The sequence below is a fragment of the Neopelma chrysocephalum genome, unplaced genomic scaffold (genome assembly GCF_003984885.1).
Source record: "Neopelma chrysocephalum unplaced genomic scaffold, ASM398488v2 Primary Assembly neopelma1_88, whole genome shotgun sequence".
NCBI lineage: Eukaryota > Metazoa > Chordata > Aves > Passeriformes > Pipridae > Neopelma > Neopelma chrysocephalum.
This window is the reverse complement of record NW_020897750.1, coordinates 847,645-875,612: the sequence shown is the minus strand read 5'-3', so window position 1 is coordinate 875,612 and position 27,968 is coordinate 847,645. Positions and strand designations below refer to the sequence as shown.

The window sequence follows — 27,968 nt, the reverse complement described above, 5'->3', positions numbered from 1 at the left end:
AAATATTCATTTCCTAACAATGAGCAGCTAACTGGTATCCCCCCCAAGCTCCATGTCCAAGGATATAGGTGATTCCCCTGGGCCTAGCCTGGGCACAATACATTCACCCTGCCCTGGACAGCCCCATTCCCACTCTGAACATTAAATAGGGGCATATTGTGATTACCAAAAATGTACTTGGTGAGACTTCTCAGTTATATTCTTGTTCTGTTGCTTGTTAGGTTCACAGTACAGAGCTCAGAATATAAGAGCTTAATGCCACTGTTAAAAGTGACAAAAACCCCTAAGTAACATGCACGTCCTACAGAGAACAGGTGTGATATCTGACTCCTGTTGAGTATCACTGCCACAAAAGCTGTGACATTTCAACAAAACCATTAGGAATACTTGAAAACAAAGTTCTAAAAGTAAAGACTGCCAAACAGATTTTGCAAAGCTTAAGAAAATAAGCACACAAAGATGGTGAACACCATCATGGAGTAGCAAGTTACATGAAGAAAAATGCAAAGTAGAGAAACTCCAACTAAAATATGATTATCTGTGCATTTTGAATGGACCCCCCCCCCAAATCAACTAAAACCACTTCAAACAAAAATCCTTTCTGGGTATTTCAGTGCCTTGTTCAGCAATTCTCAGAACAAACTTTGTATGAACTGCTTAAAATGAACACTCACTGCTTGAGAAAATATCTTAAGTGATAAATCTGCAAAAATAAATCTGAGGTGTCACAGTGGAAAGAACAACTCCTGCTACACTCTTCCCAGTGAAAAGATGAGTTCTGAATCATTCAGACTTGCAAATACAATACTGAATAAACATACAGTATCAGGAAATACCTTAAGTACTCCTCCTTTTGCTTTCACGTCAGAATGTGCAAGTCACCTTTCAGTTCCACCTGTATCACGAGACGCTTTTATCTCATGTTGGACTGTCTGGCACTGTTCTCACACCCATAGAGATGCTATCAAGCTCTTATTGCCTACCTAGGTCAAAATTGTTGGAATTCAGGAGGAACTCGGGGAGGTAGAAGAACTCTGGGATGAGCTCCTTCACATCTGCCATGTTGTGCTTCGACGCTGAGTACCAGGCCTCGCGCACGCTGTGGAACATCCTGTCAGCCAGGTCAAAGTGACCGCCCTGAGGCACAGAAACAGAGGCACACCAACATCAGAGTTATTTGTCAGCACAGCAGGTTTTACCAAGAAGGCAAATCAGAGCATCCTCTGCCTAATAAAGATACTAGAACGTAGCATGTTTCTTCCTCTAACACAACGGATTTGATCAGCTGCATTACTTTTTGGTACACAATAATCGTAAACATAGAGCACTGAGATACAGATATACAAAACTTTAAGAAAAGAGATATCTAGTCTGACTTCAGTCGCTTACAGAGAAACACAAATCTTTTTTGCCTGATGGCTTCTGTCTCGGAAAATATGTGATATGTAATATTACAAATTGCATTACCCATCAAAACGGCAAACAACTTCAGGACCTGCAAACTTTTGTTTATTTTAACACTTAATACTAAAATGTCTCTTTGGATAGACATACTGGTTTAAAATAAAAATCTTTCAACACATGCAGCACAGAACTAAACAACTGGCATATGATTCTTTCAACAACATACAAATAAAGTATGGGCAGCAAAGTATTTTTCACTACAAAAATCGCTTTGTTTTTTGTCTGGTGATATTTTGTTCTGCATACATTTAGAAAAATGTTCAAACTACAAGAAAAAAAAGTGTATTTCATTACATCTTTTTAAAAGACACATCAAAAACCTGCCAGGCAATAACAACTCTGCCAAAAGGTATTTCTTCCACGATTTTTGATGAAAACAAAACTGACTGATCATATTTTTCAGTAATGTCTGAAATACACAGCAGGCAAGAAATATGAAGTGATGTAATTTTTACCTGTAACCGTAAGAAAATCTGAGTAAAAGGCTCCATCCGGACAAGGTAGGAAGCCACTATCATGGCTGATGAATAGTGGGTCCCATAGTGATAAGCTGGGGTTTCCCCTACAGATTAAACATCAAAAATATAGACTAAATAAAGCAGTTAGGTGACAGATTCAGTACTGACTGGAAAAAAAGAATTAGTACTGTATTTTAATTACTCTGTGACCGTGGTCACATTTAAAATTGGAATCTGTAATTTTCATTCTCAGAAATTTGAAAACTTTATATTTTTGTCAAGGTCATCCCTTGAGTTTTGGCCGCAGTCCTGTAGCCCTAATTCAGTGGGCCTCTGCAAAGCAATACTGAATGATTAGTCATTTTTTATTTTAACTAATTGAAATGTTACAGTGCAGCTATGGAGATTTCTGCTGAAGAAACCTTTTTTAAAAAAACTGTAAATTTTTTTCTTTGCTTTTAGACTTATCGGTTTCTGTGGAATTAAAGCCTCAGACAGAAATACATATCAGAATTGTTGGCTAAAGATTTTGTACAGCTTTCACTTTCTTAATTTCCTGGTGAGTCTTTACAAATACACTTAGAAAATACTGATACATTTCTAGAAATGAATGTCTCTGCCATCTACTGTTGTGTTTGATACAGAACAGCACTGCAGTAGTTAAACAGGCCTCTGTCTTCGATAAAAACATATAAGAAGAGTTGCCTTGCCAAACAAAATGTTTTTTTTCCAATATATAAGGAAGCCCTAAAATCATGAATATGTAGCTTAATTGCATCTCATTCTGAGTTTTTTTTAGTCAACAAACTGCTGTTTCTTTAGCCAAAAAACATGATTAAGATTAGAAATGAAAAAGGTACAATACTGCTAATGCAGAAATATTCTCATTCTTTCTAGTACTTATTTTCATGAAGCAGCACTCAAATTGTATTAGCAGACAGTTGGTTGTACTTCATGTGCCTGCTCGTTCCAGACTTTAGACAGTTTTAAACTCCTCTAAATGTGCAACTGTTTTGTCTTTGTTTTTACATATAAACAAAACCTGTCATTTGTATTTAAAACAAACAGCAAGAAAACCAACACCCCTTTGCTCTAATTCACTGTTCATTGGACAGTCACTAAAAAACATAGTAGAGTTCTGCACATCCATATCCAGACCTCTTTACCCATAATGTAAAAATCCACAAGTGTCTCCCATGTCGTGACAGGCACACGTCCCTCTGCTCTTCCTGAAGGATGGATCAGTACTTACCATTGGGATCTTCCCAATCTTTGTATCGCTTCTTGTACTGGGCTAACCTGTCTTCTGTTTGAGCTCCCATGGGCTTCGCCAGGTTTCTGAATGTTTTGGGATTTGTAAGATCCAGTTCCTTTAAAAATAAAACAGACAACAATTTTATAAAACCAAACCAAATCAAACCCTTTTAATACTGCTGATTACTATATTTAATGCCACATACCTCCTGAGTCTGTTATCTTTGCTTGTGACACACACAGCAGGTGTAATGTTGGATATGCTTAAAACAGTCCTTCAGTCTGATCCAAGAGAGTCAGTGTGTTTTATTTTAAATCATGTATGGGCTCTGGACAATTTTTGTCCTGCTCCCCTCATCCTGTCCCCAATTCCCCCTAATTCTGTTCTTGAATACTCGACAAGCACCCTAACAATATTTTACGTTATGGCCTGGCTGATGGCAATGCCTGACCACAAAGACATTAATAGGATGTTTCACCTTTTTCAGAAGCAAATTCTTCACTGTGGGGTAAGATTTCATTGTAGCCCCTACCACAGCCTTCTGGACAAGGATGCTTTCTCTGTGGGCTTAGGAGACTTCAGGATATTCAGAAAAAAGCTAATCTAAAGGCTTATAGGAACTAATGCAACCTAGAGAGGCAACTGCCTCCCTACAAATCCCAAGCCCTCACCTGTGTACTGTAATATCTGTAATGTCAGCACAGGCAAGGACCTGCACACATGAGACAGCCAAAAATCTCTCATACCCTACCACTGATAAGTGGGAGAAACAAAATAGACTGAATTAAAGAACTACTGATAAAGGTTCCATGCTTTGTTTTACCTGAGCATGAGCCAACTGTAATATCTGCAAAACTTCCAACTTATAAAAGATTACTGGCAAGGCTGACAAGATACTTCATTTACCTCTGAGTCATAGTCTGCGAGGATCCAGGGAAAGACAGGGTACTGCATGAGATCGTTATAGGATCTGCCGGCCAGAGTGTTTAAGTGCATCAGGTACTGGAAGTTACTGATTTCTCCTCTCTTAAGGAAGACAGATAACAGCACTGTAAAGTTTTCACTTTACAACAATCAAATATCTACACTGCCAGACTGTCAGTGTTTAGTGTTCTCCCCAAACATATGAAACTTATTTCAATATTACAATGCTCAGCTTACTTTGACTACTGCCTCCCCCCACCCTGGCTGCATTTTCAATGGCACAATCATTTCCTATTTGAAGATGATATAATGAAATATTACAAACTAAGATACACTTTCTATAGTAGTATATTCCAGCTGTTTGAATAAGAGAATGCAACTTATGTGTACTGATTAATTACATATCACTACAAAATGTAGAATTTAATATAAAATAACCCCTAAAATTTTCATACTTACTTCCCATCTTTGAGTAACAGATTTTTCTCCCACTAAAGTGCTAAGCAAGCCAGACCTAATGGGAAGAAGAACGTGCATTGTCTGACTTAGCAGTAAGATCTGGGTTACATCTACACAAGACAAGCCAAAGTTTCAAGAAAAAAAACTTGTAAATTGCAACAATTAGAAAAATGGGTCTTTAGCAGTATTCGTTTTTACTTCTAAACACATACTGTAAAAATTATGCATGTTAACCATGCAATTCAGTGCCAGTGGTGCCTGATGCATAAAATATTTCTAAGAACTTGGACAAATCTAATGGCTTCAGCACTCTAATTCTTTTCAGAATGTATCTGCATACTGACAACATTAATCCTGAAACTCTATATTAACTAGTACGAGGATACACCAATGCTGCCAATGACATTTTGTTTGCCATTTGTTTAATTTTGACATTTTGTGTCATTTTGTTTGTGTCTTTGTTTTAAATACACTTAAAAGTAACTGGAGCACATCATCATTAGTTACTTATTTTGGTGATGCCCAATTATAAATGGAGGTTGCAGAACTCCCTGGATAATCCTGACGTTAATGCAAGTGTCATTTATTGGAAACTGATGAGCTCTAGAGCTTGAGAGGAACAGTCACCTACCCTTGCTCTACGCTGGTGTTTGGCCTCTGCCCAGACACTGACTCCGAGCTGTCGGTCAGAGATGGCACCACAGCCAGAAACCTGCATCAGCAGTGAAAAGGAGATTACAATTAGTGTTTCTGTCCTGGGTCATCTTCTTCTGTCTTCTTCTGTCATCTCCTGAGAATCAGAGTTTATTTAGTACCGTTACAGACTTTGTTGTGAGTCTGCTACAGAACATCTTCAACAAAATCAAACGACAGATGTCTCACTGAAGGCATTTAGCGCCTTCTAGTGGTTCTTTCGTGCAGCACTGAGGTGCTACCAGGCATCAAAAATGGCTCAATGCAGATATTTGCAAATACTCATATTAAATCTTCCAACTTATTTTACAATACCTTTGATAAACTTTGTTTCGAACGCCCTTTTGGAAAGCTAGAAGATAGTTTCGTCCGTCTCCTGAGAAAACTTCAATTGCAATTGGCTGAAAACAAAGAGGACAAACCCATGTCAACACTAACTTGTCATCTCTGGAGGTCAGGTGCAGACCAGCTTAGTCATATTACATCTGGCACCAAGTTAGGGAGAAGCAGACTTTGCTTAGTGCAGCCAGATGTCTTATTTTTGGACCACTTATATTCACTGACACACACAATAACCAGGGCGAGCCAACAAGGATGCCCAACTTAAACACTTCAACACAGTGAATAGTTTCACTTTCCAAATACTGACGAGTTACATACTGATTTTACCTTTTAAAAATGACAACATTGTCACAAAACTTCAAAGTAGTCTCCTCAATCCAAATATAGTGTCCAAGTTACCTGCAAAAGGTATCTCCTTTTATGCACTTCCTTGATATCTTCATATGCAAAAATGCTGCAAGTTCTTTTGAGCTGGCTTGGACCTTGCCTTGCTCCTCTAGGTATGATTGGCTCATGCATCCTGTAAATCACCATAAACAGGCAAGAGAGAAGTGATTAAAAAGAAATTAAAAGAATTATTCTCTTAATTTGTAAGAGTCTAGTTACAGAAAAATCTGATTTTCGCAATATACCATACTACACTGAGCAATTTATAAGCACAGAGAAAATTGCACCTGAGGTCTTCCTGCACCTTACATTGTTTCGCAGTTGACTCCTCAAAAATCTCAAATACTTCTTGCTCAGCTATTAAAGACTGAGGAAACTCTGTTAATCCACTCACTTAGGAGGCAGCGTCTCGATGTCCCGTATTTCTCTGGTGGCTGTCATGGTGAATCCGTCAATGACATAGAAGTGCTCCTTCCCAAAGAGCAGCAGCCCTTCGCTGGTGTCAAGGCCCTGGACCCGGGCACAGCGGTACATGTGCTGGATCTGTAATCAAAGGCAAACACTTAGGGAAAACCCATTAATGAGCTCAGCTCAGACCACTGCCTTGTTAGAACAAGCCACAGACCTTTATCACTTGGATACAGCAAAAATCCTGTCATTTTCTCCCTTAATCAGAGATAATGCCTGCAACTAGCAACTGGGGAGGGAGTTAAAGAAATTCTTCTCAGTATGATATAGATTTACCTATTTACCAATTTATCCACTTGCACTATGCTTCCTGAACATATTTCAGAACCTGTAGACCACTCAACTATAATCACAACTGTATTTACTGGTATACTTCAAATGGACAAAGTCTAAATATACAGCATGGTAAATCAAAGTTGTTCTTGGGGATAAAATACTAGTTATCAATCTTTTTCATTCTAATGAAGAGAACAATTAATTATAGACAGTGGGCCAAGTTCAGCATTCATATTTTCTGTGTATTTTCTGTCCAGACTCAATAAGCTGAAACTATATTCCAAGCATGGGATAGCTCATAGCTTTCATTTCAAGATGTGTTCGTTTTTCCCTTTTAGGTAGAAGTTAAAAAAAAAACAATGTTCCCAGTACAGGGTTTTCAGGGTCAGGATCTCTTTGAACCAAAGCCCACAAGGCTTCTTCAAGGAAGAAACTAATGAAATATACAGCAAATTCAGCTGCGGATCAGGCAAGTTATACAGGACATTATTCATGCTTGTGACATGTAATGCAGAAATTCCAATGCAGTAAGTTCTTAGTGTGTTTGAAGTACACAGTACCTTCTCTCCTTCTTCAAGAAGTCGAAGCAAAGTTGTATTGTCAGTCTTCTCCTCTTCATCAATCGAACTCCCCTCAACAATTTGATCCTGTGACTGGTCCTGGTTCTCATCATCTCCTCCATCAGGAGCAGAGCGAGATCGTTTCAATGGAGGCTTCACCAGGCCTGGAAAAGAAGAAGAGAGACAGATAAATAAAACCCCGAAACGTAAAAAATCAACTTCACAAAACCTATCATCTTTCAAATTACTGACCCAATGCAAAGACAGAAAAACAAGAGTCCTACAGGTTCCTTATGCTTATCTTTACGCAAACGCATGAGAAGATATAAAGGCAGATAAATTTCAAGAAAACAGTTCGGGACAAACCAAATGATCTAACCTTTGACTCTTGCAATAGTGTCCTCCCCATGTTCTGGCTCCTGCTGAGTTGTTTCACCCACTGTATTCTCTTCAATAGCATCCTGGAAGACTGCAGGGTTTCCAGAAGCCAGGCGCATGTAGTACTCCTTGCTGTCATAGCTTATGGCTCTTCGGTAACGAGCAGGTTTCTTGGAAATAATTGAAGAAATTGCTTGGTCAGTCAACTCCTCACTCAGTGAAGGTGTTTCAGGAACACGGGGTGCAGCACAGTGCATGCCCATCAAGTGCTTTGTGCGTGCTCAGTCATACACCAACACATATACAGAACAGGGACTCCTCAGGAGACCTGATCTGTCAGCTAATTTGCAAGGCAGCTACTAAGCCACTCAAGTAATAGTGGGGTTGCAGAAAAGCCTGCAGATAAACCTACAACATGGGAAATAAGAAGTGTGGCCAGTATGTTATGAACTGACGTGAAAGGCTGGGATTCTTGTGCTTAAAACTGATTGATCAGATGGCCATTTCGTCGCTTTTCATAACTCCCTACAACATATGCAGCTTATTTGTTAGACAGCTGACTTCTTTGTAAGGCAATAGTTTGAATAGAAAATTGCCTCAAGGAAAGATATAGATATGTGGAAGTTGATATGAACTAAAAGCACTAAAGGGCTCTGCTTTAAGGTTCAAAAATTCTTCACTAATTCAGTTGTTCCTTTTTGTGGTAAAGATTCTTATGGTTCATGGGCAGGAGACTGGCACAAAAGTATGCATTTAACTGAAGCAATTCTTTGAGCGCTGTTTGTATCTTTGGGTGGTGTTTTTGGTCTTTTCATTTGGGGGTTTTTGTTTTGCTGAGGGTTTGCTGTTTTGGTTTGGAATTTTTTTGTGTGTCTGTGGTGTGTTTCCCCTCTTTGTCCATCCCATTCCCCATCACAGGCTAATTCTTATGTTCCTCACTTGATTATGGAGGCAACATTCAGAAGAACTAAATGAGGACAATTAATATGTCAGAATGATCACAGGAAATATAGGTGAAGATAAAAGTGTTATTAGAGAGCCAAGGGTCTTTCCAAAACTGAAACACACGGATGAAAAACCCATTGATTTTATACTGCAGTTGGAAATTTTCTTCTCTGACCACTGTTTAACCCCACACTCAAACTCTAGAAAGTTTTTACAATTTGTTCAGTTCTCCATCACAATAATTTTTTTTTGTTTTGCAGCATTATCTCCCATGAATTTCAAAATTAGGTTGGGATAATGACAAAATACTATTATTACAAATCCAGTTCAGTGCTTTACATTATGCAGAATTGTACAATATCACTGCCATTTAAGTCAAGATCTTCCCTTCTCCCCTTTTGCAGTATTAACTGGACATACATAAAATAAGAAATTACTGGGGTTTTTTGTGTTTAACTGTATGATAGTATAGTGGGAAACTAAACGACTCATAAAAAAAAAAAATCAAACTAATTTTATTACAAGTTGATGCTTGGGGTGACGAAGTGATTAAGATCAGCAAGATGGAGATTTATTATTTCATGTAAAACTGGCTGTTCCTGAAATAAAAAACTTAAGGCACTGTGATCTAATTTGCTCACTTATGTTCAACCAAGTCTTCACTCCTTATCACCACAAAAATGCCACTCAGACAATGCTTAAAACGCCTCTGGAAATAATTTATGTATAGCCTAGAAAGAGAAATCCTAAATAGCACTGCTAAGATGAAGAAAGGACAACAGTAACAATTTATATTAGAATAATAGAATTACTTCCATTTATATGCATTAGTTTTTTGTTGACGGTAATTGAAAAGGGGTGAATGCACATTACACACTGTACTTAGTGATGGGCAAGACTGCAAATCTAATTAACAGAGAAGCACATAATACTGAAAAGAGTAATACTGCAGAAAAGCCACTTCCAAGCAGGTCTTTTCAAGGCAGGATTCACACTTTTTAAACAAATATGTATATTTCATTAATAGTAAAACTGAGAAGAGCCAGCTAAGACAAAATTAATAAGGACTTTAACAGAAGTAGGCCTGTTACAGCCCATTATGGTCAAAAAGGAGAAAAAATGCTCACCAGATCCTCTCTTAGAAAGAAACACTTTCCCACTAAGTGCTTCCCAGTGATCGTGTTGCCCATTACTAAACGTGTTCCACCGACCATTAGTTCAGATCCCAAAGCCACAACACTTCACACAGTGAGAACAGTGGTAGCACAGCCCAACACAGCCTGTTAGTGTGCAGCAAAGAAGGTAAGATCTACAGAAAGTTTTATTAGGTGAAGGTTGAGGAAAGCACAGTAACGTCTTCTAATGTGATTACTGAAAAAACCTTTAGGCCTGGAATTATGTACTGAAAGAGCAAGTTGAAAGCCAAATGTAGAAGCCTTGTTAAGGTTGCCTAACATGCAGGAGGAAAAAAAGTTGTATTTATTTTACATTCTTTCAGTCAGTGTACTTGTTTCTTTACCTTTTGAGGAATGGTATCATCAGGTGTCTCAGGAAGTCTACTTGAGAAGTCAGACTGAAAACAGGGCATCAATTACATAAGCAACAGAGAAAGAACACTTTTGAGAAGAATGCATGATGGCATGTTCTCTACTTCATGTGAACTAGACTGTCACCACAGCTACTGTGTGTCAGATCACAAGCAGACAAAATATACCTGATGGTTTAAAACTGACTGACTGCTATGACTGACTTGTTTTAAGTACTTTGACACTCAGGCTTAATTTGAGGAAAAAATTCCTGCATGCATATACATATACCTTAAAAAGACACAATACAGACTGCTCCATTTCTTAAAAACTGTGCTCCAAAATGAAAAGGAGCTAACTGCCAAGCTTTCAAAGGCCACACACATTTCTGCTACACAGCTCACCTTCATAATCACAGATGGGTGAAAGTACATTTCACAGACCAAGGCCCGTATCCTGTTTGGTTTTTTTCCTTTTTTTTTTTTTTCCCAGACCCCTGTTTACCACATTATCTAGAATAAGGACGAGAGCTCAGACTGAAATCTCCCATAGTTATGGTACTTCTCAGCCTCTAGAGGCTTGTGAAGGTGCCTGTGTTGTTTGCTGGAAGGAACACTCAGCATACCTCATGTGATGTAGCAATTGCTAATCTTCAAGTTCGTTTAGTTTTGAGCCAAGTGATTCAGTCCCTTCCCTAATTACACTATGAGGAACACCTGGACTTTAGCAAGCATTTAGGACATACAGACAGAATACCACGTAATACCAACAGAGCACAATACATCTCTTAAGAAAAACTTATATAAATAGATTTTGAAGCAGGACATAAAACTACCCATCACAAACTCTTGAACACTTACCAGCAAGTTTGTTTCTTGCTCAGCTTCAGGCATGTAGGGATACTGAGTATAAAACATGTCATTTCGCACCATCTTTTTCCTCATTCTGCAGGGACCCTCAGTCATCTCCAACATCCACTTGTCCAGATGGGAGCCAATGGGGGGACCCCACAAACCTCGCTCTCGGAGTAACTCGTATTCAATCTGAGACCACTCCTCTGTCACGTATTTTAATGCATTCTGCTGACGCTGAACACAAAGACATTCGTAAATGAATCAGGAGCGAGGCTTTTAAACCTGTCTCTGATATGAGCAGAGACATTTCCACCACACTACAGAAAAACAAGTAGTAAGTCATAATTCCAGCACCATTTTCTAGTATTTGTGGTGTCAGTTACCATAAAAGCAGGGGTCATACTGTAATCTTCTTAAAATAAAAAAAAAAAGGGGGGGAAAAAAAGAAAAAAAAGAAAAGAAGAAGGTAAAAGCTCTGCTTTTTGGTTTGCATTGTTACTTGAATCTATTTCTAAATGGCAAACATGAAAGAAATGTTAACACCAAACCACTTTGAATTTGGAAAAGGATTTTAAGAATGAAATTGTTCTGGAGGTCTTCCTGCCTATATTTGCACTGCAGAGACGAGTTTAGTGAAGCAGAGTAGTTTGGTTGTTTTTTTTAACTAATTGCTTTCAATGACTTGTTTCTCCCAGAAGTTGATTTCTTAAGATTTATATAAGCACGCAGCTCAGCAACTACTTTGAACCAAATGTCTTTGAGAATGTCTGGAAGAAACCACAGGGTGCAACAATTTCATTCTGGAAAGCACAGAGCAGCCATATTATCACTGCATGATACCAGAAAATTTTATGCTTCTCCACATCTCTTACTTTTGTACAATGTTTTAGAAAGACAGCATATTTCCAATCTCTCTCTTTTTGTTCCCTGTTTTATTTTTTCTTTACATTTCTAAGGAAAGACAATTTAAGCTTCTTTACAAGACTTTACAACCAGATCAAAATGAGTTTCCTCCTTTGTTTATTTGACTGCACTTAAAAACCCCTTAAAAATAACAACTGTATCTAAACATTCAAGTGTTTCACCTATGACAAGCCAATATTTTACAAGCCCCATGATGAGAAATGGCATTGGCATAACCTAACAGACCAAAGTAGCAGTGTCAGGTAATTAATCCTCTAAGCCATCATACCTCCTGGTATTCTTTATACTGCATATCAACCAGGTCCCGAACCACTGCAATGTGAGTAAACATCCACTGGGAAATTTCCTAATACAAAGAAAAGAGAACAGACAGAATGACACTTTATAAAGATTTTGTTTGAATGAAAATGTGTACGAATAAATGTGTATGAAAAGGTGTATGAATTCATCACCTTGCTAAACTTGCTTGCAAATAATAGTTTCTTTAAAAAAATTACTTAGATGATGAATTTCAAACTGCTGCACACAGCAATATTTAAGTTTTTGTTCGGTGTTTTCTCATTTTGTTCCTTTTTCTAAAGGGGATAAAATTACGTGTAGGAATATCCTTTAAAAAAAAAACCTGGCAGACATTTGGAAAATATTTGAAACACATGACTAACAGCTCAGAACATTCCCAAACAGCCAAAGATTGGCACTGACAAATATTACTACTTTTCCCTGTTTCCTTATAAGTAATATTTTGTGGATGCTCCCTTGTTTGCTGGAAATCCTCAAGATACCCAAACCTCCTCACTCTGTCCCACAATATGCCTGTTTTCAATTAATGCTTCCTCTACTGACACAGTCAGCAACAGTTCCCATCAGCTCTTTGTGAGTTTCTTCCCTTTCACTTTCAGTGTATGCCTGCTCACCAGGAAAAGGACAGAGCACTGAGAATTCTCTGTTTTATCAAACCTATTGGCTAGTTTGCAGATCAAAAAGAAAACTAGGAACACGTTTTTTCCAGAGGACACAAACTCAGATTAAGTCAATGGGAGTTAAACATTTCCTTGTGACAGGAATACACCTTGAACCAACATGTCCCCAGTGTTTCAAGTACTAAATATAACTAGAACTTAATCCTCCAAAACTTTCAAACCCCTCTTTCCTTTGTTTTCAATGCTCCAAATATTTTACACTCTTTGCACTGCCCCATTAGGTACATTTCTACTGAGAGCGCCAGCACCACTGCTGTGCTACTCTGCTCTGGACTTCTTTTTAAATTATATTTTTTAAGCAAGCAGGTTTGTAAAGCTAATGTCCACTTCTACCATCACATATTGCTTTGCTGAACTCTTCTTTGTAGCACAATAAAAACAGCACAAAGCAGCATTTGTTTGGTCATGATACATGCATGGTCATACAGGGATTACTCCTAAATCACATAATCTTGAGGGCAGGATGGAAAAGAGGGCAAACATTTGCCTCACAGCTTCCATTTCAGTGCAGTAGTGCAAACTGAATTGAAGACCCAGACTAGCAAAGCCATAAAGCACACACGTATCCAGAAGCATCTGAGCAGTCTCACCAACAACAAAAAGTTTAACTCTTGACTTAATGTTACAGATATGCAGATGGACCTAGTAGATGAGGACACACAGCAGCAAGATGCCCAGTCTGGACAGTCAAAAAAGGGAAAGAAAACCAAGCACCAGATACTACTACACACTCCGCAAGATTCCCTCCATTGGGATATTTATCAAAAGTCCTGAACATACACTGCTGGATTTTAGACTGCAAGTTATTAATTGACAGAAATTACCTGTGTAGAGAGGTTGTGTTTATTCAGCCCACTCTCCTTGCGGTTTCTCCTGGAACCAGTTAGTTTAGAGAGGCCAAAGCCACTGCTAACTCGTGAAAGTTTGGACTGTGTGGTTGGAACCAAAGCCTCCCCTCTACTGATGCATTTCTTCTCATGAGCTGAAAAACAAAGTGTTGGGAGCACTTTTTAGGTATTTCCACACCGCCCCCCCATTATAGTTGGTTTTTTAAAAAAAAACCCAACCTTTTCTGTTGCTTCAAAAAGGTCTAACTCCAAACTCTGCAAATACACTATCAGGGAGATACTGGAAAAGGGAGCAAACATCAGCCAGGGACAAAGCACACTTAGAAATACAGAGACTGCAAAAACAAACATTCCAGAAGGTTCCAGAAGGTTTCCAGAAATTCTTTGCATACATCCAGGTTAACCTCAATTACCTCAGAACTGTGTAATCATCAAAGGAGTCACATCTATGGCACTTTATTATCTGCTATCTAAACTCTTGCTAATTCAATCAAGCATCAGTTGACCTTCTTTATTATATGGGCACAGAACTAACTTGTGCTTAACTTGTTGTCCACCAGGATTCCCAGGTCCTTTTCCTGGAACACTGCTTCCTATGCTGAACAGATTTCTGAGCCAAGAAGTAGCTATAGCATCACTGCTGCTAGAGAAGGACCACTCAGTCGCCCATTTCCAATCTTATCACTAGACCAAGAGTTTGCAGGCTGCATCCAGACACGCTCAAGAGGGGTCCCCCTCCCTGCCAGGTTCACTCCTAGGAAATCTACCATTCAGGACAAACGAATCCTCAGTTATACTCACCCAAATGATTTTGCCAACACTTTAAACTTGCTTCCTCAATAAAAGGTCTTGCAACTGTTATGTCCACTTGGCCACGATCATTGACAGGCAGAGTCACTTTGAAAACTTCTTCTAAAACTTGTTTTTTACTGTGGATAAGCTCTGTCCACACTCTGTTTATGGCTTTTAAAAGAAGCTGGCGACCTGTGTAAGTACAAGATCACAAACAGCAAGCTCTCTACAGTGCTTACACAACTGGTATTTTTACAGTAGTGAAATGAATAATTTCTGCAATTATACTCTAGTTTCTTCCCCTCTTGCATGACATGTGAAATGTCATGACTGTCTTTTTTTGCCATTAATATGCTATCAATTAACTTTGGCCATTTTTCCCCCGTGAATTTGAAACACTGGCTCTGATTAGTTGTGGTTCATCTCCCACATCCATCTACTAACAAAATGAGATTGAAACAAACCTTACAGAAGTCTGTGTCTATATGTATGTTTTTCATACATACATTATGCTTGAGTATTTTTACATGACTGTATGCCTAAGTACATACATGCATAAATATTAAACATACATATGTAAGAAAAAAGAAATCACTGAATATTTTCTTCCACAGCTAGTTCATACATTTCCTTTGAGTGGAAGATCCTGAGGATGCCACTAAATAATAATTTTATAGTTTATACCAACCCACTTTCTATTGCATTTAACACAGTGCATATAATGCAGTATTTCTAATTCTGGTGCATGTCCAGACAAGAATAAATAGCTCTCACTACTTTAACAAAACACTAACTTATCCTGGATATGTCTATCTTGGTATTTCCAAGTGTCTTTTCATTAATGTTTTATATATTTTTATACACACACATAGCCCACACACCTTTCCAGAGAGTAACTGGGTGACACACACAAACCCCCCTTAGCCCCCTGCCCCGAGTAACTGAGGTAAAAGATTAGTGATGACAATACAGAAGCACCATTATGAGACATCTGTGGCTTTGTCACTCTCAGATTACCTTCACTGACATCTTGATTGTAGACTCCATCTGGTTCTATATCAGAGGGGATCATAATGTGCCAAGTTGTCATCCTGGCTTCTGCTTCCAATCCAAACCCATCAACATTGCTACAAACACACAATGAATTAACAACCACCAGAAAAAAAAAACCAACACAACAACAACATACTAAGCTAAAGCATTTGATCCCCTGTAACAGTATCACAAAGACTAATACATGCTACTACAGCAAGGTATCTTCATTTCTGTCCACTTGAGTTCTGACAAGCTGAACTGAAAGTTTATGAAAAAATGACATGCCATGGACACTGGTGTCACTAGAGGAAGATGGTGATATTTCAAGAAACACAAAACAGACGAGGCCAGAAAGAGAGAACAGGGTTTGATGATGCTTGCCAAGTATCTTTGGATGAAACACAAGTTGTGCATCTTTTTGGAAAGAACAAATGAAAATGCCAGGCTGGCATTTGAAGCAATGCAGAAAAGTGGGTGTCTACAGCATCTGTCATGGACACCTGATTTAATGCATGACTGGACTTACTCAATGCTATACATAAGAGTACTAAGATACAGAATTTGTATGAAATGATTCAATAGGCAATAAATCAAGTGATGTGACCCTTTATTAATTACCTAGCACCAGTGTTTCTATCTTTAAAACATTTCAAATTACAAAAGGATAACAACAAAATGGTTAGATAAACACTTGTCAGCATTTTAAAATACCTCTGTAAAAAGACGTACAAACCGTCTCTATATCCAGGATCTTCAAACCTGATTTTGTTTCAAAATGAATCTCTTCAGCTTGTTTGTAATTCACTGGCTGGAAAGTTACAACCAGTTATCCAGAATTTGCTGATGTATTTTCAAGGTGAGTGCCATTACTGAGAAAGAACAGGACATTTTCGTACTTCACAGCCCTGGTTCTGGAATGAACTCCTGTCTGAGATATTTACCTTCCCCCATGTAGATTAATCAAGCAGTGAGCCAGGCAGCTGATGAACTCTTGATCATGATTCCCAGGTCCCAAAATTAAGTTTCTATTCACAGTAAGGACCCTTAGGGAATCAAGGAGAGCCACTTGCTGAGGAACAGTTTTGTGTGCTCTTGAGAACTGATACAAGATGGTTCTGTTCAGGCAGTGATAAATGGCATCCAGCGATAGTCCCTGAGATCTTCTTTTTGACTGATGGGGAGTAAAAAAATCATGATCAGATAGCAGCAGAAAATCATTTTACTGGCACAAAATCTTCCCTTGAATTGACCCATGCTCATTTTTCACAATTGATATTTTACCAAAAGTGTCAATTCCATGAATTTCAAGGCCAAAATTACGTTAATGATAATACATTTATAATTTTAACATCTATAAAGATGCTGCTGATTTCTAACAGTAACAGTCTTCTAACAATCTCCAATAAAAGTATATGAGGAGAACACTGGCTTTCCAAAAACATTAAGGTAAATTTAGGAAGCTTCCCAAAATTCCTGCAAGGTATATTTATTTTGGTGGATTTCTAAAAAATAATGTCATCTGAGAGCAGTTTTTACTCAACTGCCCATATCAAAGCACTCCACGCCGACAAGATGAGCTAAGAAAGCTCAGTAAAGAGAGAGGAAGCCTGGGGAAGAAAAGCATATTTCTATGCTGACCTGACATGTGTCACTAGCAGGTTGCTTAGTGACACCACTCCATGCATTTCAACCTAACCTTCAAAAATGGTTTTGCAGGCAGGCTAATGGAACAACACTGTTACCTGTGCAATGAGCTGGATTATGAAGTCCACAAGAAGCTTGGATTCTTTGTTGAACATGCCCTGCCAAAGCTTATCTACCACACGCTGTGTAAAATAAAACACATTGTTCACCAGCACTTGGTAGCTTCCTCCACTCGTTATAGGCAGAGATGCGTCTTCCCCTAGGTAACAAAGAACACAAAAGTTTTCTTCATTTATCAGAAAAACCCATCTGCATAAATACACTTACATTAGTTTATGCTTTCTAGACTTCTGTAAAAGAGATTCAGTCAAAGATAAAGTTAAAACCTCATGGTTTCCCTACAATAAGCTTTGATGGTAAGCAAACATGGTTCTGGATTTATTTTATTAATGCACTGTACCCAGTGGAAGACAAATCACTGCTGTGGCAAGAAATGGGGAGCCTTACAAGCACTTTTGAACAGAAATGCATACAGCCCCATGACACCTAGGATGGAGACAGAGCAGACCTAGAGCTCCTGGGAGGTCCAGCAGGCCACCATGAAATCCAACTGGGCCCCTGAGCAGCCACACTCCTACAGGCCCCTTCCTGATCATCTAAATGAATGCACTGGTGGAACAGACTACTCTACTGACATCCAAGTTACAAGCTTCTAATTCTCTTCCTATCCATTTATCAATGGAATGCTAATCCTTTTTTCTGGGGTGCTGCCTTCATAATAAAACTACAGTAGCAGGGAATGGAAACAAAGCTAACTTTTAACCTGTGATAAATTGACACAAACTCCAGATCCTCTACTAAGGTAATAAGGACATGACAGATTATGCAAGATCCAGTTTCAGTTCTTTCTGATGTGACTGCAATTTGTCTGACTTTTATATCCAAAAGATTTATTTTTTTGAATAACCTATTTTACAGCTTTGGCACAATCAAGGTAGTGAGGGAACATGCAAGGACAGCAACACCATTTACACATCAAAGGAAAGAAAAGGGCAGAGAGAAAAATAAAGACAATCAAGATGCAAAATAACAGGACAACAAAAAAAGAAAAAGTCACAGAATCAAAACCTTGTGTTCCAATCAATAGATTGATAACTAAAGTTTGTTATATTACCCAATAAAACATCAGCTGCAAGTAAGTGGTCCATCACTCCATCCAAAACATACGTCTGAAACTCCTTCTGCTGTGTTCGTGTTGATCTTTCAGGGGAAGCCTGAAAAAGATATTAAGATAATATTCAGATAATTAATATCTCTGAGCAAAAAAAGAGGGAGAGGAAGGCTGTCCTAGGTGATTTCCTCTTTTCTCAGCTCTTGTGAACTACTTTGATTTTCTCTTAACATTCTGTCCCAAGTAAAAAGTTTTGGCTTTATCTAAAAATGTAGGCGTGCATGTCAAGGATACATAGGCTGCAAGCAGTCTTACAGAGCAGGCATTATTCCTATTTAAATCCAGTACATTTATCTTCTGCCATAATAGGAACTGGAAAAGAACACATTCGGAAAAGGTGCACAAAACTCTAACTATAGTTAAACATATGGTTAAACTGTCATCTCCTCAGTCCACACAGTCACCCCTCCTTCAGTAAAATATGAGTAAATGGGATAGATCAAACATGTAATCAATCATCACTTCTGTGTGGGGTTCTGCATATTACTAAATCAGCCTTGATAAAGTCATATAATAGATATATGGGCTAGACTAAAGGGGAAAATGACTTTATCACCTTGTGTTGGTCAGTGAATACACGATCACCCCTGACTGAACAATTCACTTGAACAGTCCTAGAAAGCAATACAGCATTAAGTTTAGCAGTGTTTACATACCCAATTCTCTTTATTCTAGGGGGCCAGTAACACTGATGAGTGATAACAAGTTAAAACAGCTGTAAAGCAATGGCAACCAACTGAATATGGTTTCAAACACACCTCCTGATGTCAGTGGATAACTGCACCTTTTGACATTTCATTTTTTGCTTTGTGACAGCAAAGAGGTGCCTAATTGCCCCAGGAAATTTGTTAGGAAATATACAAGCATGGTCTAAAATTCCTGCAGCTTTCAAAAAAGATCAGGGAGACTCAGCAACACATAAGATGAGGTGACAAATAGGCAGGTCAAGGAAGAGTGAGAACTGATGTGAACTGAACATGTCAAAATACACTGTCTGAAGGAGGTGTGGGCAGTTAAACAGTAACTGAACTCCTCACCTCCCTGTCTCACCATTAACAGGATGATGCTTTCATCAAGTGTAACAAGCTTTAAAAGACAATTTACAGGAAGATAACACAGTTATTTTGTGAGGTTTTATAGCATATGGCACCATATGTCTTTTTATCTAATTGGCACCTTTGGTAACATTTCTTTTTATCTAATATGAATAAAACAGAAACCTTAATATTTCTGCAGGGATTTTATATTCTCGACAAAGTCAATACAGCTGTCATGGTCGGAAAGGTGTTTAACAAATGAAACATACTTCACAAAAATAAAACTTGAACAAGGCTACGACTTCACAATAAGTTCAAATAATAAAAACAAAACGAAACACAAAACCCAAAGAAACTCTACCTCTAGCAGAAGATCTACCAGTGGAGTCTGTTTGCTGGCTGGTGTGAGACATAAGTTATCAATTATCATCACACGCATGAAGTCAAACACAAACTTTTTGGCAGGATGGTTAGTTAAGTACGTCTTGGTGCCAACATTGCAGTATTCTGACTGGCTCCTGTTCATGCCAGAATCAGCTGCAAAGGCTTTAAACTCTTCAGCTGGGGACCCAGCTTCATCATCAAGATCAGTGACCTGTGAAAAAGAGCATGTTAAAACTGTAAAGATCAGCAAATTAATGGCAGTTTTTTCACTTTTCTATTATTTGCTTGTCTTTCTAAGGCTTTTTCGCTTCATATTTTGCTTCTTAAGAAGCATTTTTAAAAGATTATGATGTTCAGGATCAGTTCCCTAATACACAACAGGAGAAACATCCAGTTTCAGATTCCCAAGGCAAACAATCATCAGTGAAGACTGGTGTGAGTTACATTTCACATTCACTGACCAACAGAAGTACTTGAGCAATTTCTAAATACTTGGCAAAAATAAATTTTCTCATTGCAAAAAAAAAAAAAGAAAAGTTTTGAAAAGTTATTAACTAAAGCAGTTAAAATAAAACCAAGACAGAAACCAACTAAAAAAAAGGCCATCAAGCTTACATAACAGAAAACAAAAAAGTAACTGAGCCTTTTCTTTTTTTAATACGATACCTTCATCAGAGTGCAGTTATGGGTAAGCCGGTTTCCCAAAAATCTCTAAAAAAAGAGAAAAAAAAAAAGGGTCTCCACAGCTTTCCCATTTCTGATGAACAGAAACCTTTGAGAGGCTAGCTCTTAAAGAGGACTGCAACAAAAGCACAAACAGTAATGAAAGCTGTCAAATCCAAGAGACTGACTCTTTTCATGTAACTCCCTCCTCCAAGTGAAAGAAGGTACAACATGATTTCCCTCAACAAACTTATCCATTGCCAGCTTACATGTGAAACAACCAAACATTTTGGACATTTGGTCTGCTTTAGTAGGAGAGTTTTCCCAAGAAACTAAGAGAACTCCAAATATGTGTTCTTTCTAGTTTTAATAGCTGTCTCAGAAAAGCTGAAAGATCAGTTAAGAATTTTCTCTCAAGGCTGAATTTGGATTATAATGTTTTGTTGCAGAAACCTGGCTGTTATTCAGCTATTTCACAAGGGATTGATTTAGACAGAGGGAAATGCTGGAGGAGTAAACCAATTTGGAGTCACGGGAGCCTTCAAACTGTGAAGAGCTCAAGTTGTCAAGCAGCTATACAAAGTTTCAAGGGATCTAGCAGTTAAAATAAAATCTGCTGAGAGACACAAGGCTCCTCTAAAAATTCTAGAGGTGAATGCCAAATCAGCATTACTAGTTCATAAGTAGCACTTTTTTGAGAGAGACCAAGCTCCTGTTAATATAAAAGCAAAAAAATCCCCTATTTTTCATGAGATACTCATCAGCATGCTCTGTTAAAAAATGATCTCCCACTTTTATTGACAAAACGATAGCATGCCACCAGTAAGTATTTCCTCAACTGTTTTATCATACCCTCCATTGTTCTAGCATTTGGCAACCTGTAGCCCAATTATCCTTCCATGTTCTTAATAAAATTACTTTTAGATGTTGGCTAGCAGTACCTGTTTCTTTCCATTCATATTCTAGAAATAGTATTATTTGTAAATGGCACTAAGCTCAAAGAATACTTCAGGCAGCAATGTTGAATTCACACCCTCTCCTGGCTTGAACTCAGAAGTTCCAGGAAATGTAAGAACACTGTTTTGTGGTTAGACCACAAAAGCAGAAATGGGAAGCGGAAGATAAAAGAAGTTTTAGATTTTATCACATCCTTCAGAGCAGAGGGCTGAATGCACAGGCTGACTCAGTCTTTTTAGCTTTTGTAAATCTGAGCTAATATTTTTCATATAATTAAAAATAATGGTCCACTAGAAAACAAACAAGTTGTGTATGTTCCCCCTAAAATGCTTTCTTGTTGAACACGCGCTTCTCTCAGCTCCAAAACCCAAGTACAAAATGTCCAGCCCAACCTTGACAATGCCCTCTTTTGCAGGGTGAGTTATGACTGATAAATCCTCAAAAGTAACATTCAGGGGAAAAACAAAACAGCTCAATAGTTGGATTTCCTACCATCTCAGAGTAAGGTCGTATGTTGAAAGGGAACACTGTTGCTGCCAGCGCACACAGGAACTCTGGACTCATCCACAAGGAAATGAGGTCTGGCACATTGTGATACAAATACCGAAAGAACTGCATCAGGGTGACTGGATATTCTCGAAGCCAAGAGCCTTCCTCCTCTGACTGCCAAGGCTGGGTTGAAAAACAAACACCAGATCAGCACAGATAGCACTAATTGAAGAATGCTTATTTCAGAAAGGAAGAGAAGCTGCAGGGTCAAATATGCAATCAAACACACTGTCAAACATGCCATGACATACACGATGTAACGTGATCAAAGATGGGGCCAAATGTGATCAACCACATGGACAAGCACTCGTTCAAGCAGAGCAGATGTAAGGGATTGAATAGGGGGCCAAGCACATGACCAGCTGTGAAAAGCACATCGAGAACATGTCAATGTGTGTTGAAGGACTTGGCAGAACACCCGACTGAAGACACAGTTGTCTGAACATGTGACCTAATAACTGATCAAACGAGTGACAGAAAATGAGTTTGAGCACATCACCAACATAAACCTGACTCAATGTGACAGAACACGCCTAAGCATGTCACCATACAATAAACACCCGACCAAACATGTGACCAAGCACCACAATAGGTCACCAGCAAGAGACAGACCATGTGACAACAGGAATGTGCCCTGCAGCAGGTGATGAAGCCATAACCAATACACATGTCCAGAAGATGCTTCTAAACATGTTAGCACGGGAGAAACATGCAAGCAATGGAGCACATCACAAACACATGACGACCAAACAGGAGACAACCAGACAGGTGCTGCTTTTAAAGCATTTTGTGAGATAATTTTCAGCAGATAACACACTCGAGCTTCAAGGAAATACAGAATTTTCCCACTGAGAGACCAACTTCCAGTACTCTTGACATTAGATTCAAAGATGAGAAGATGACACATTTTTCTGGCAGTAAATTCATTTCCTCCAGCATGTGGCTATTCATAGTCAGGGGACTTCTCTGCATGTGGAAGGTTCATGTACAAAGCCTGCAACTCTCATAGCTCTGAGCAGATGGAATATACTCTCTCTAACATGCCCCCACGATGTTAATTGGGAAAGAAATTCAATTATCTCTGCCAAGGACATTTTATCCTTCTGCTTTCTTGTTTTGTTTCAATTGCAGCTAAACACAAAGCCCAGCCTTTTTGTGGCCACTAATATTTCCACAGACACTGGAAAAAAGTAACATAGAATAACCCACTAAAATGACAGTTTTCACCCAAGTAGGCTGTGAGCCTATCTCACAGCTGGTTTTGTCGTGACACTTCACAAAAAAATTTTCTAATTTGGCTTTTCACTACATGGCAAACTCAACTCATAATATTCAAATACAAGCAAATTTTTTTTTTATGCTTACAGAATTCAGCATGCTCCTCAGCATTCCCAACAACAAGAAGGCAGCTTCTGTGCAAACACTGTGTATTGAAGAGGTAACAGTGCCACAGGAGGCAGGAACTCCAAATATGAATGTCCAAATAGAGTCTAAATCAAACTGTAAGAGGTGAAAGAGAAGAAAGAAGACATGAAATAATCCCTTTTTATTATGCAGTGGGATACTGCTTTTTATTACACATACAATGCACTCATTTGGCTGTATCTGAAAATTGTTCTGCATCCTCCAGACTTTGTCACCATAAGTTTCATATGAAAGTCACATGTCACTGAAGAAAATTTCTTTTAGCAATGGGCTAATGTAACTGCAATTCATCACAAAGTATTTAAGTGTTTTGAAACAAAAGAGCACACAGGCTGCACAATCCCCTCAGTTTACTTCTCTCGCATCTAGCAGTAAAATCCACAGGGTATCCCACAGAAGAAAAAAAAAAAGATAACAAACAACACAAAAAAATCAAGTTGCAATTTCCAGCAAGTCTAAATAATTAAATGACTTAAAAAATAAAACAGGACAAAGCTCCCACCTCCTGCATTAAGAGTGCTACTAAGTAGTAGAATTTAGTTTTGATTTAACAGTGTCATACTTCAATGCTATAAACAGATGAGTGAGCTTCATGCCTTTACTTCATGTTAGCACAGTGATGCATGTGCTGTCAAGTACTGCTCTTGAGAATACAGGCAGGCAGAATACCACCTGGTCTGAAAACTTTTACTTTTCAGTTCTCACTGATAAATAAATGTTAGCACTGCATCCATTCTAAACAGGCACTTTGTCTATCTCGAGTGTGGTTTTTCATCATAAAGCACTACCCTAGGCCTTCTAGGACTCTGTTGTAGACTATATAATATCTACTCATTTACATACAATTCAAACAAGCCCAAAATCAACCTGCTCAGAATAAGAGCAACCAACATTTTTTAGCAACAACTGGCTTGCCTCCCCAAAAAACCCACAGAGACTTTTTGAAATAAAAGCTATCTTGTTTTGTCTGTAACCTTGTGAACCCTCTTTAACACAACTCCCTACTTCTTAAAAACCACAAAAAAACCCCACAACCAAAGAAAGCATGCAAAAAATTATGTCCCCTTCAATGCCTATACCACATCAGATTGAACTAGGGATCTGGTTCTCATCTGACCCCGAAACGGACCAAAATGACACCAGTGATGGCTAAGCCATAACAGCCTGGCTTCCACATACTCCCAGGGTACCCTGTCCTCCCACCCCAGAGAGCTCAGCACTAAACACCACACCCTGAGTCAGCTGCAGAGAAGAAGGAGGGGGTCTGGTTAATCCGTTATTTTCTTTCATGACAGACAGAACTACATTTACATCTTACTAGATAATCCCTACCTGGCAACCCTGATTACACTGGCTGCTGATGACAGGTGCACTGACCTGCAGGTTTTCAGGCAGTTCAGTGACTGGCTGCTGCAGGAAAAGGGCCATGAGAAGGAAATAGAGTGCAGGTACATTAGTGTGCTTCGGGAGAAGGGACTGCAGAACAGGAAAGCCTGGGAAGTGACAAGCATCCCGGTTGATCTCCCGGACCGTCGATCTGCCACCAGCACTCCTGCCCACATTGAACCCTAAGATGAAAAACAACACACAAAGACAATAATGTTAAGAGGGAATTGCCTGTGAAGATCACTCCTACCCATGTAGTGAACTTGAGAGGGTGCCTCCTCAGAAATTGATGCTGTAAAAAATGAATGTGTGCATACAGACTGTCACACACATATGACACCATTCTGCTTCAGATGTTCAATTCTTTTAAACTATTTAACAAAAAAAAAAAAAAGAAATTATTGCCTTCCAGTACCACATAAATGACACTGCTCCATACAGACTGCCTAATGCTACTGCTTATAACACACTGATCCATTTTCTGGCTGCGACCACAATTTCTGACTTCTGAAATACCCAAGCTTCTGAAAAAAGATATTTTGCTGGCTGAGAGGGAAGTTATCACCTTAATCTCAGTTACAGATTTACATTACCAAGCAGCAATTCCATGGCCCATTTAAGTCTATGGGTAGCTAATTTTTCTCCAAAGATGTCTCAGGGGCATCTTATTTGAGATGTTTTGTTAGTGATTAATCAGTTGGTATTAAGTGCTCTTATTTTGTTTAATTTAAGTGCTGTCAGAGCCACCTTTTGTGACCCTACTTCTACCTAGGTATTTGAATTTCCTCTTTAATGAAAAAAAACCCACCAAAACATCAGGATGGCAGAAGCTCTTATTTTCAAGTAAAGAAGAAGGCAGGAAGACAGTTCAGTTTCCACATCAGCAGAGTGAGCCATTCTTCTGACATTGCCAGAGGTCAGGTGGTTTTTCTGAGACTCAAATACAGACACACTTTCCACCAGAAATTGACTTTTTAAACAGAAAACATCTATCAGGAATCAGATCAGTGAAATCTGTGCTACAAATTTGAGGGAATTCCATCAGTAACTTTCAACAAAAATGGCTCGTATTTCATCTCATGAGAAATTCTGGAGCCAATATGTTACAATTTATTAAAAACCACAGAGTACAAAAATTAGATAATCTGTTACTATCAGTTGATGAGACACAAGTTTAAAAATATCTGTTTGGACACAGTCTAGCTTGGATTCAACAAAGTGATACTATAATAAGAAAAATAGGAAAACTCTACAAATGCTCTTCAAATGTGATTGTATATCAAAATCTTATTTAGAGAGATTTTGTGACTGAGGAAAGTGTTTATGTTATTGGACGCTTAAAACAGACACTGAATAAACAACAGTTTATTGCCTAAAATACCAGTGGTTTTCAAGTTTTTAAGGCACAACCATGCAAGGGAAATGCTTGTGCAAAAATTGTTTCTTAAACAAAATACAGAACATTAATCAAAATTAGTCAAACAACAGGTGCTTTTTATGATAATAATAAATATTTGCATGTGTTATACGGCTTCAGAAACGTTGTTTTCCTTAATCTTCCTAATTATTAATGCAAATCATTATTAATGCAAAGAACCATCCTATGCTCCTAGCTGAATATCCCAAGGGATATATTATGGGAAACTGTAAACATACAAACTTAACAGAGAGTTTTATTTATGCAAAAAAATAACAAGATGGCATACTTTGAAACCTATCAAAGAGATAAAGCAGAAAAAATTATTTTTTAAATATTTTTATACTTTCACTTCAGGAAGAGCCCTCTTCCTGAAGTAAGATCACTTTCATCAACACTTCACAATTATTTCCTTATAATAAACCAATTCAAGAAAGCCTTTGGCGCAGAAACAGATCATACACTGCTGCAACACACAGAGGTGGCTCCTTGTACAGTTATTTTAGGAACAGCTTTAAGTTGAATGTACTGTGATACAAGTGCCCTGGTCTAAAGGCTACTCAAGCTCCTGAAAGACTCTCATTTAACGTCAATCACTGGGTTTGCACCAGGGCCTGAACGGACATTCATCTAAAACATTCCATCTTATTCGGACTGAAAAAAACCCCAGGTCCACGGGAAATTGCTGCTACACCTGTCTACAAAGAACTGACATCCATTACTTCAGACATTTGGAGATGCATTTCAGACAGCTGAGAGATGCTCAAAATGGGTCCTGTAGACTGAAGTGTTATACACTGAATTCTAGGTCATGTGGGGTAACTGAGAGGTCTGATAACTCTGATAAGTGAGGCTTTAAGAACCTGCAAAAAACGGCTTTAATAAGACAGAGAGCACGTTTGCACATGGACGAACATAGGAGAGGGAGAGGGAAAGAAACTTTGAGATGATACCATGAACACAGAAATTCCCAAGATGAAAGTCCAAACTGGTAAATCTGATTGGCACAGAACTCACTAGACAAAGCAGTTCAGGTATAACACCACACGATGCTCTAACTAATAAAAGTAAACAAGTAAATTTTACTGAATCTCTGTTAGCTGTGTACATAAGGTACTATGCTATATTACCTTTTCATATAGCTTAGATGTGCCTGCCCATGGGACATATTTAACCTTATCATGATGGTAACAGAAAAAAACAATCGGCTACACAGGCTTTGTGCAAATGAACTACAATGACATCTGTGCAATGTCATCTGGAGGGCAGTTTGGTAAAACCGCTCCCTTTTGCCTAGGAAATCTTAACTCTTAGTTGTAAGAAAAATGAGGAGCAGAAGCATCTGATTGCAGCACAGACAGTAACAGAAAGGATGCACCTCCCAGACAGCATCCATACAATAACCCCCCTCCCACAACACATAGGGTAAAGGTGCTCCCAGTAATCCCTAAATCCCGAGGAGCTGAGATGCATACCTAGCACAGTACCAATCTTGTTGGTCAGGACAGAATCCGTCTGATCGAGCCAGCCTCCACCACTGAGACCCTCCTTAAACTTGATAAGGATGGACTGATTACTCAACAGGACCACAAGAATTCGCATGGCTGCTGTGACTGTAGTGGAATGCAGATGTTCTTCCATAAACATCATAATCCAATCAAAACCCAGTGTCTTGACCAGTTCTTCACAAGCCCTAAGTAAAGAGAG

At 38.6% G+C, this 27,968-nt stretch overlaps 1 protein-coding gene across 8 annotated transcripts in view; it reads right to left on the bottom strand.

The window, feature by feature from the left end:
- Positions 1-27,968, bottom strand: part of WDFY3 (WD repeat and FYVE domain containing 3) — a 167,971-nt gene that overhangs the window by 16,580 nt on the left and 123,423 nt on the right. For 3 of the 8 annotated variants that reach the window (XM_027692688.1, XM_027692680.1, XM_027692684.1), the window contains 26 exons: positions 27,737-27,954; positions 24,791-25,026; positions 23,399-23,533; positions 21,977-22,156; positions 20,531-20,575; positions 19,842-20,075; positions 18,387-18,486; positions 17,311-17,471; positions 16,510-16,739; positions 15,551-15,660; positions 14,543-14,725; positions 13,718-13,875; positions 12,182-12,259; positions 10,996-11,223; positions 10,129-10,182; positions 7,666-7,834; positions 7,287-7,450; positions 6,377-6,525; positions 5,995-6,115; positions 5,569-5,654; positions 5,192-5,272; positions 4,561-4,615; positions 4,084-4,203; positions 3,175-3,292; positions 1,920-2,026; positions 984-1,137 (listed from right to left, as the gene is read on the bottom strand). In XM_027692688.1, the coding sequence (XP_027548489.1) occupies positions 984-1,137; positions 1,920-2,026; positions 3,175-3,292; positions 4,084-4,203; positions 4,561-4,615; positions 5,192-5,272; positions 5,569-5,654; positions 5,995-6,115; positions 6,377-6,525; positions 7,287-7,450; positions 7,666-7,834; positions 10,129-10,182; positions 10,996-11,223; positions 12,182-12,259; positions 13,718-13,875; positions 14,543-14,725; positions 15,551-15,660; positions 16,510-16,739; positions 17,311-17,471; positions 18,387-18,486; positions 19,842-20,075; positions 20,531-20,575; positions 21,977-22,156; positions 23,399-23,533; positions 24,791-25,026; positions 27,737-27,954 (3,674 nt within the window). The remainder of the gene's footprint in view (positions 1-983; positions 1,138-1,919; positions 2,027-3,174; positions 3,293-4,083; positions 4,204-4,560; positions 4,616-5,191; positions 5,273-5,568; positions 5,655-5,994; positions 6,116-6,376; positions 6,526-7,286; positions 7,451-7,665; positions 7,835-10,128; positions 10,183-10,995; positions 11,224-12,181; positions 12,260-13,717; positions 13,876-14,542; positions 14,726-15,550; positions 15,661-16,509; positions 16,740-17,310; positions 17,472-18,386; positions 18,487-19,841; positions 20,076-20,530; positions 20,576-21,976; positions 22,157-23,398; positions 23,534-24,790; positions 25,027-27,736; positions 27,955-27,968) is intronic. The other 5 variants (XM_027692682.1, XM_027692686.1, XM_027692681.1 and 2 more) reach the window with 4 other exon arrangements.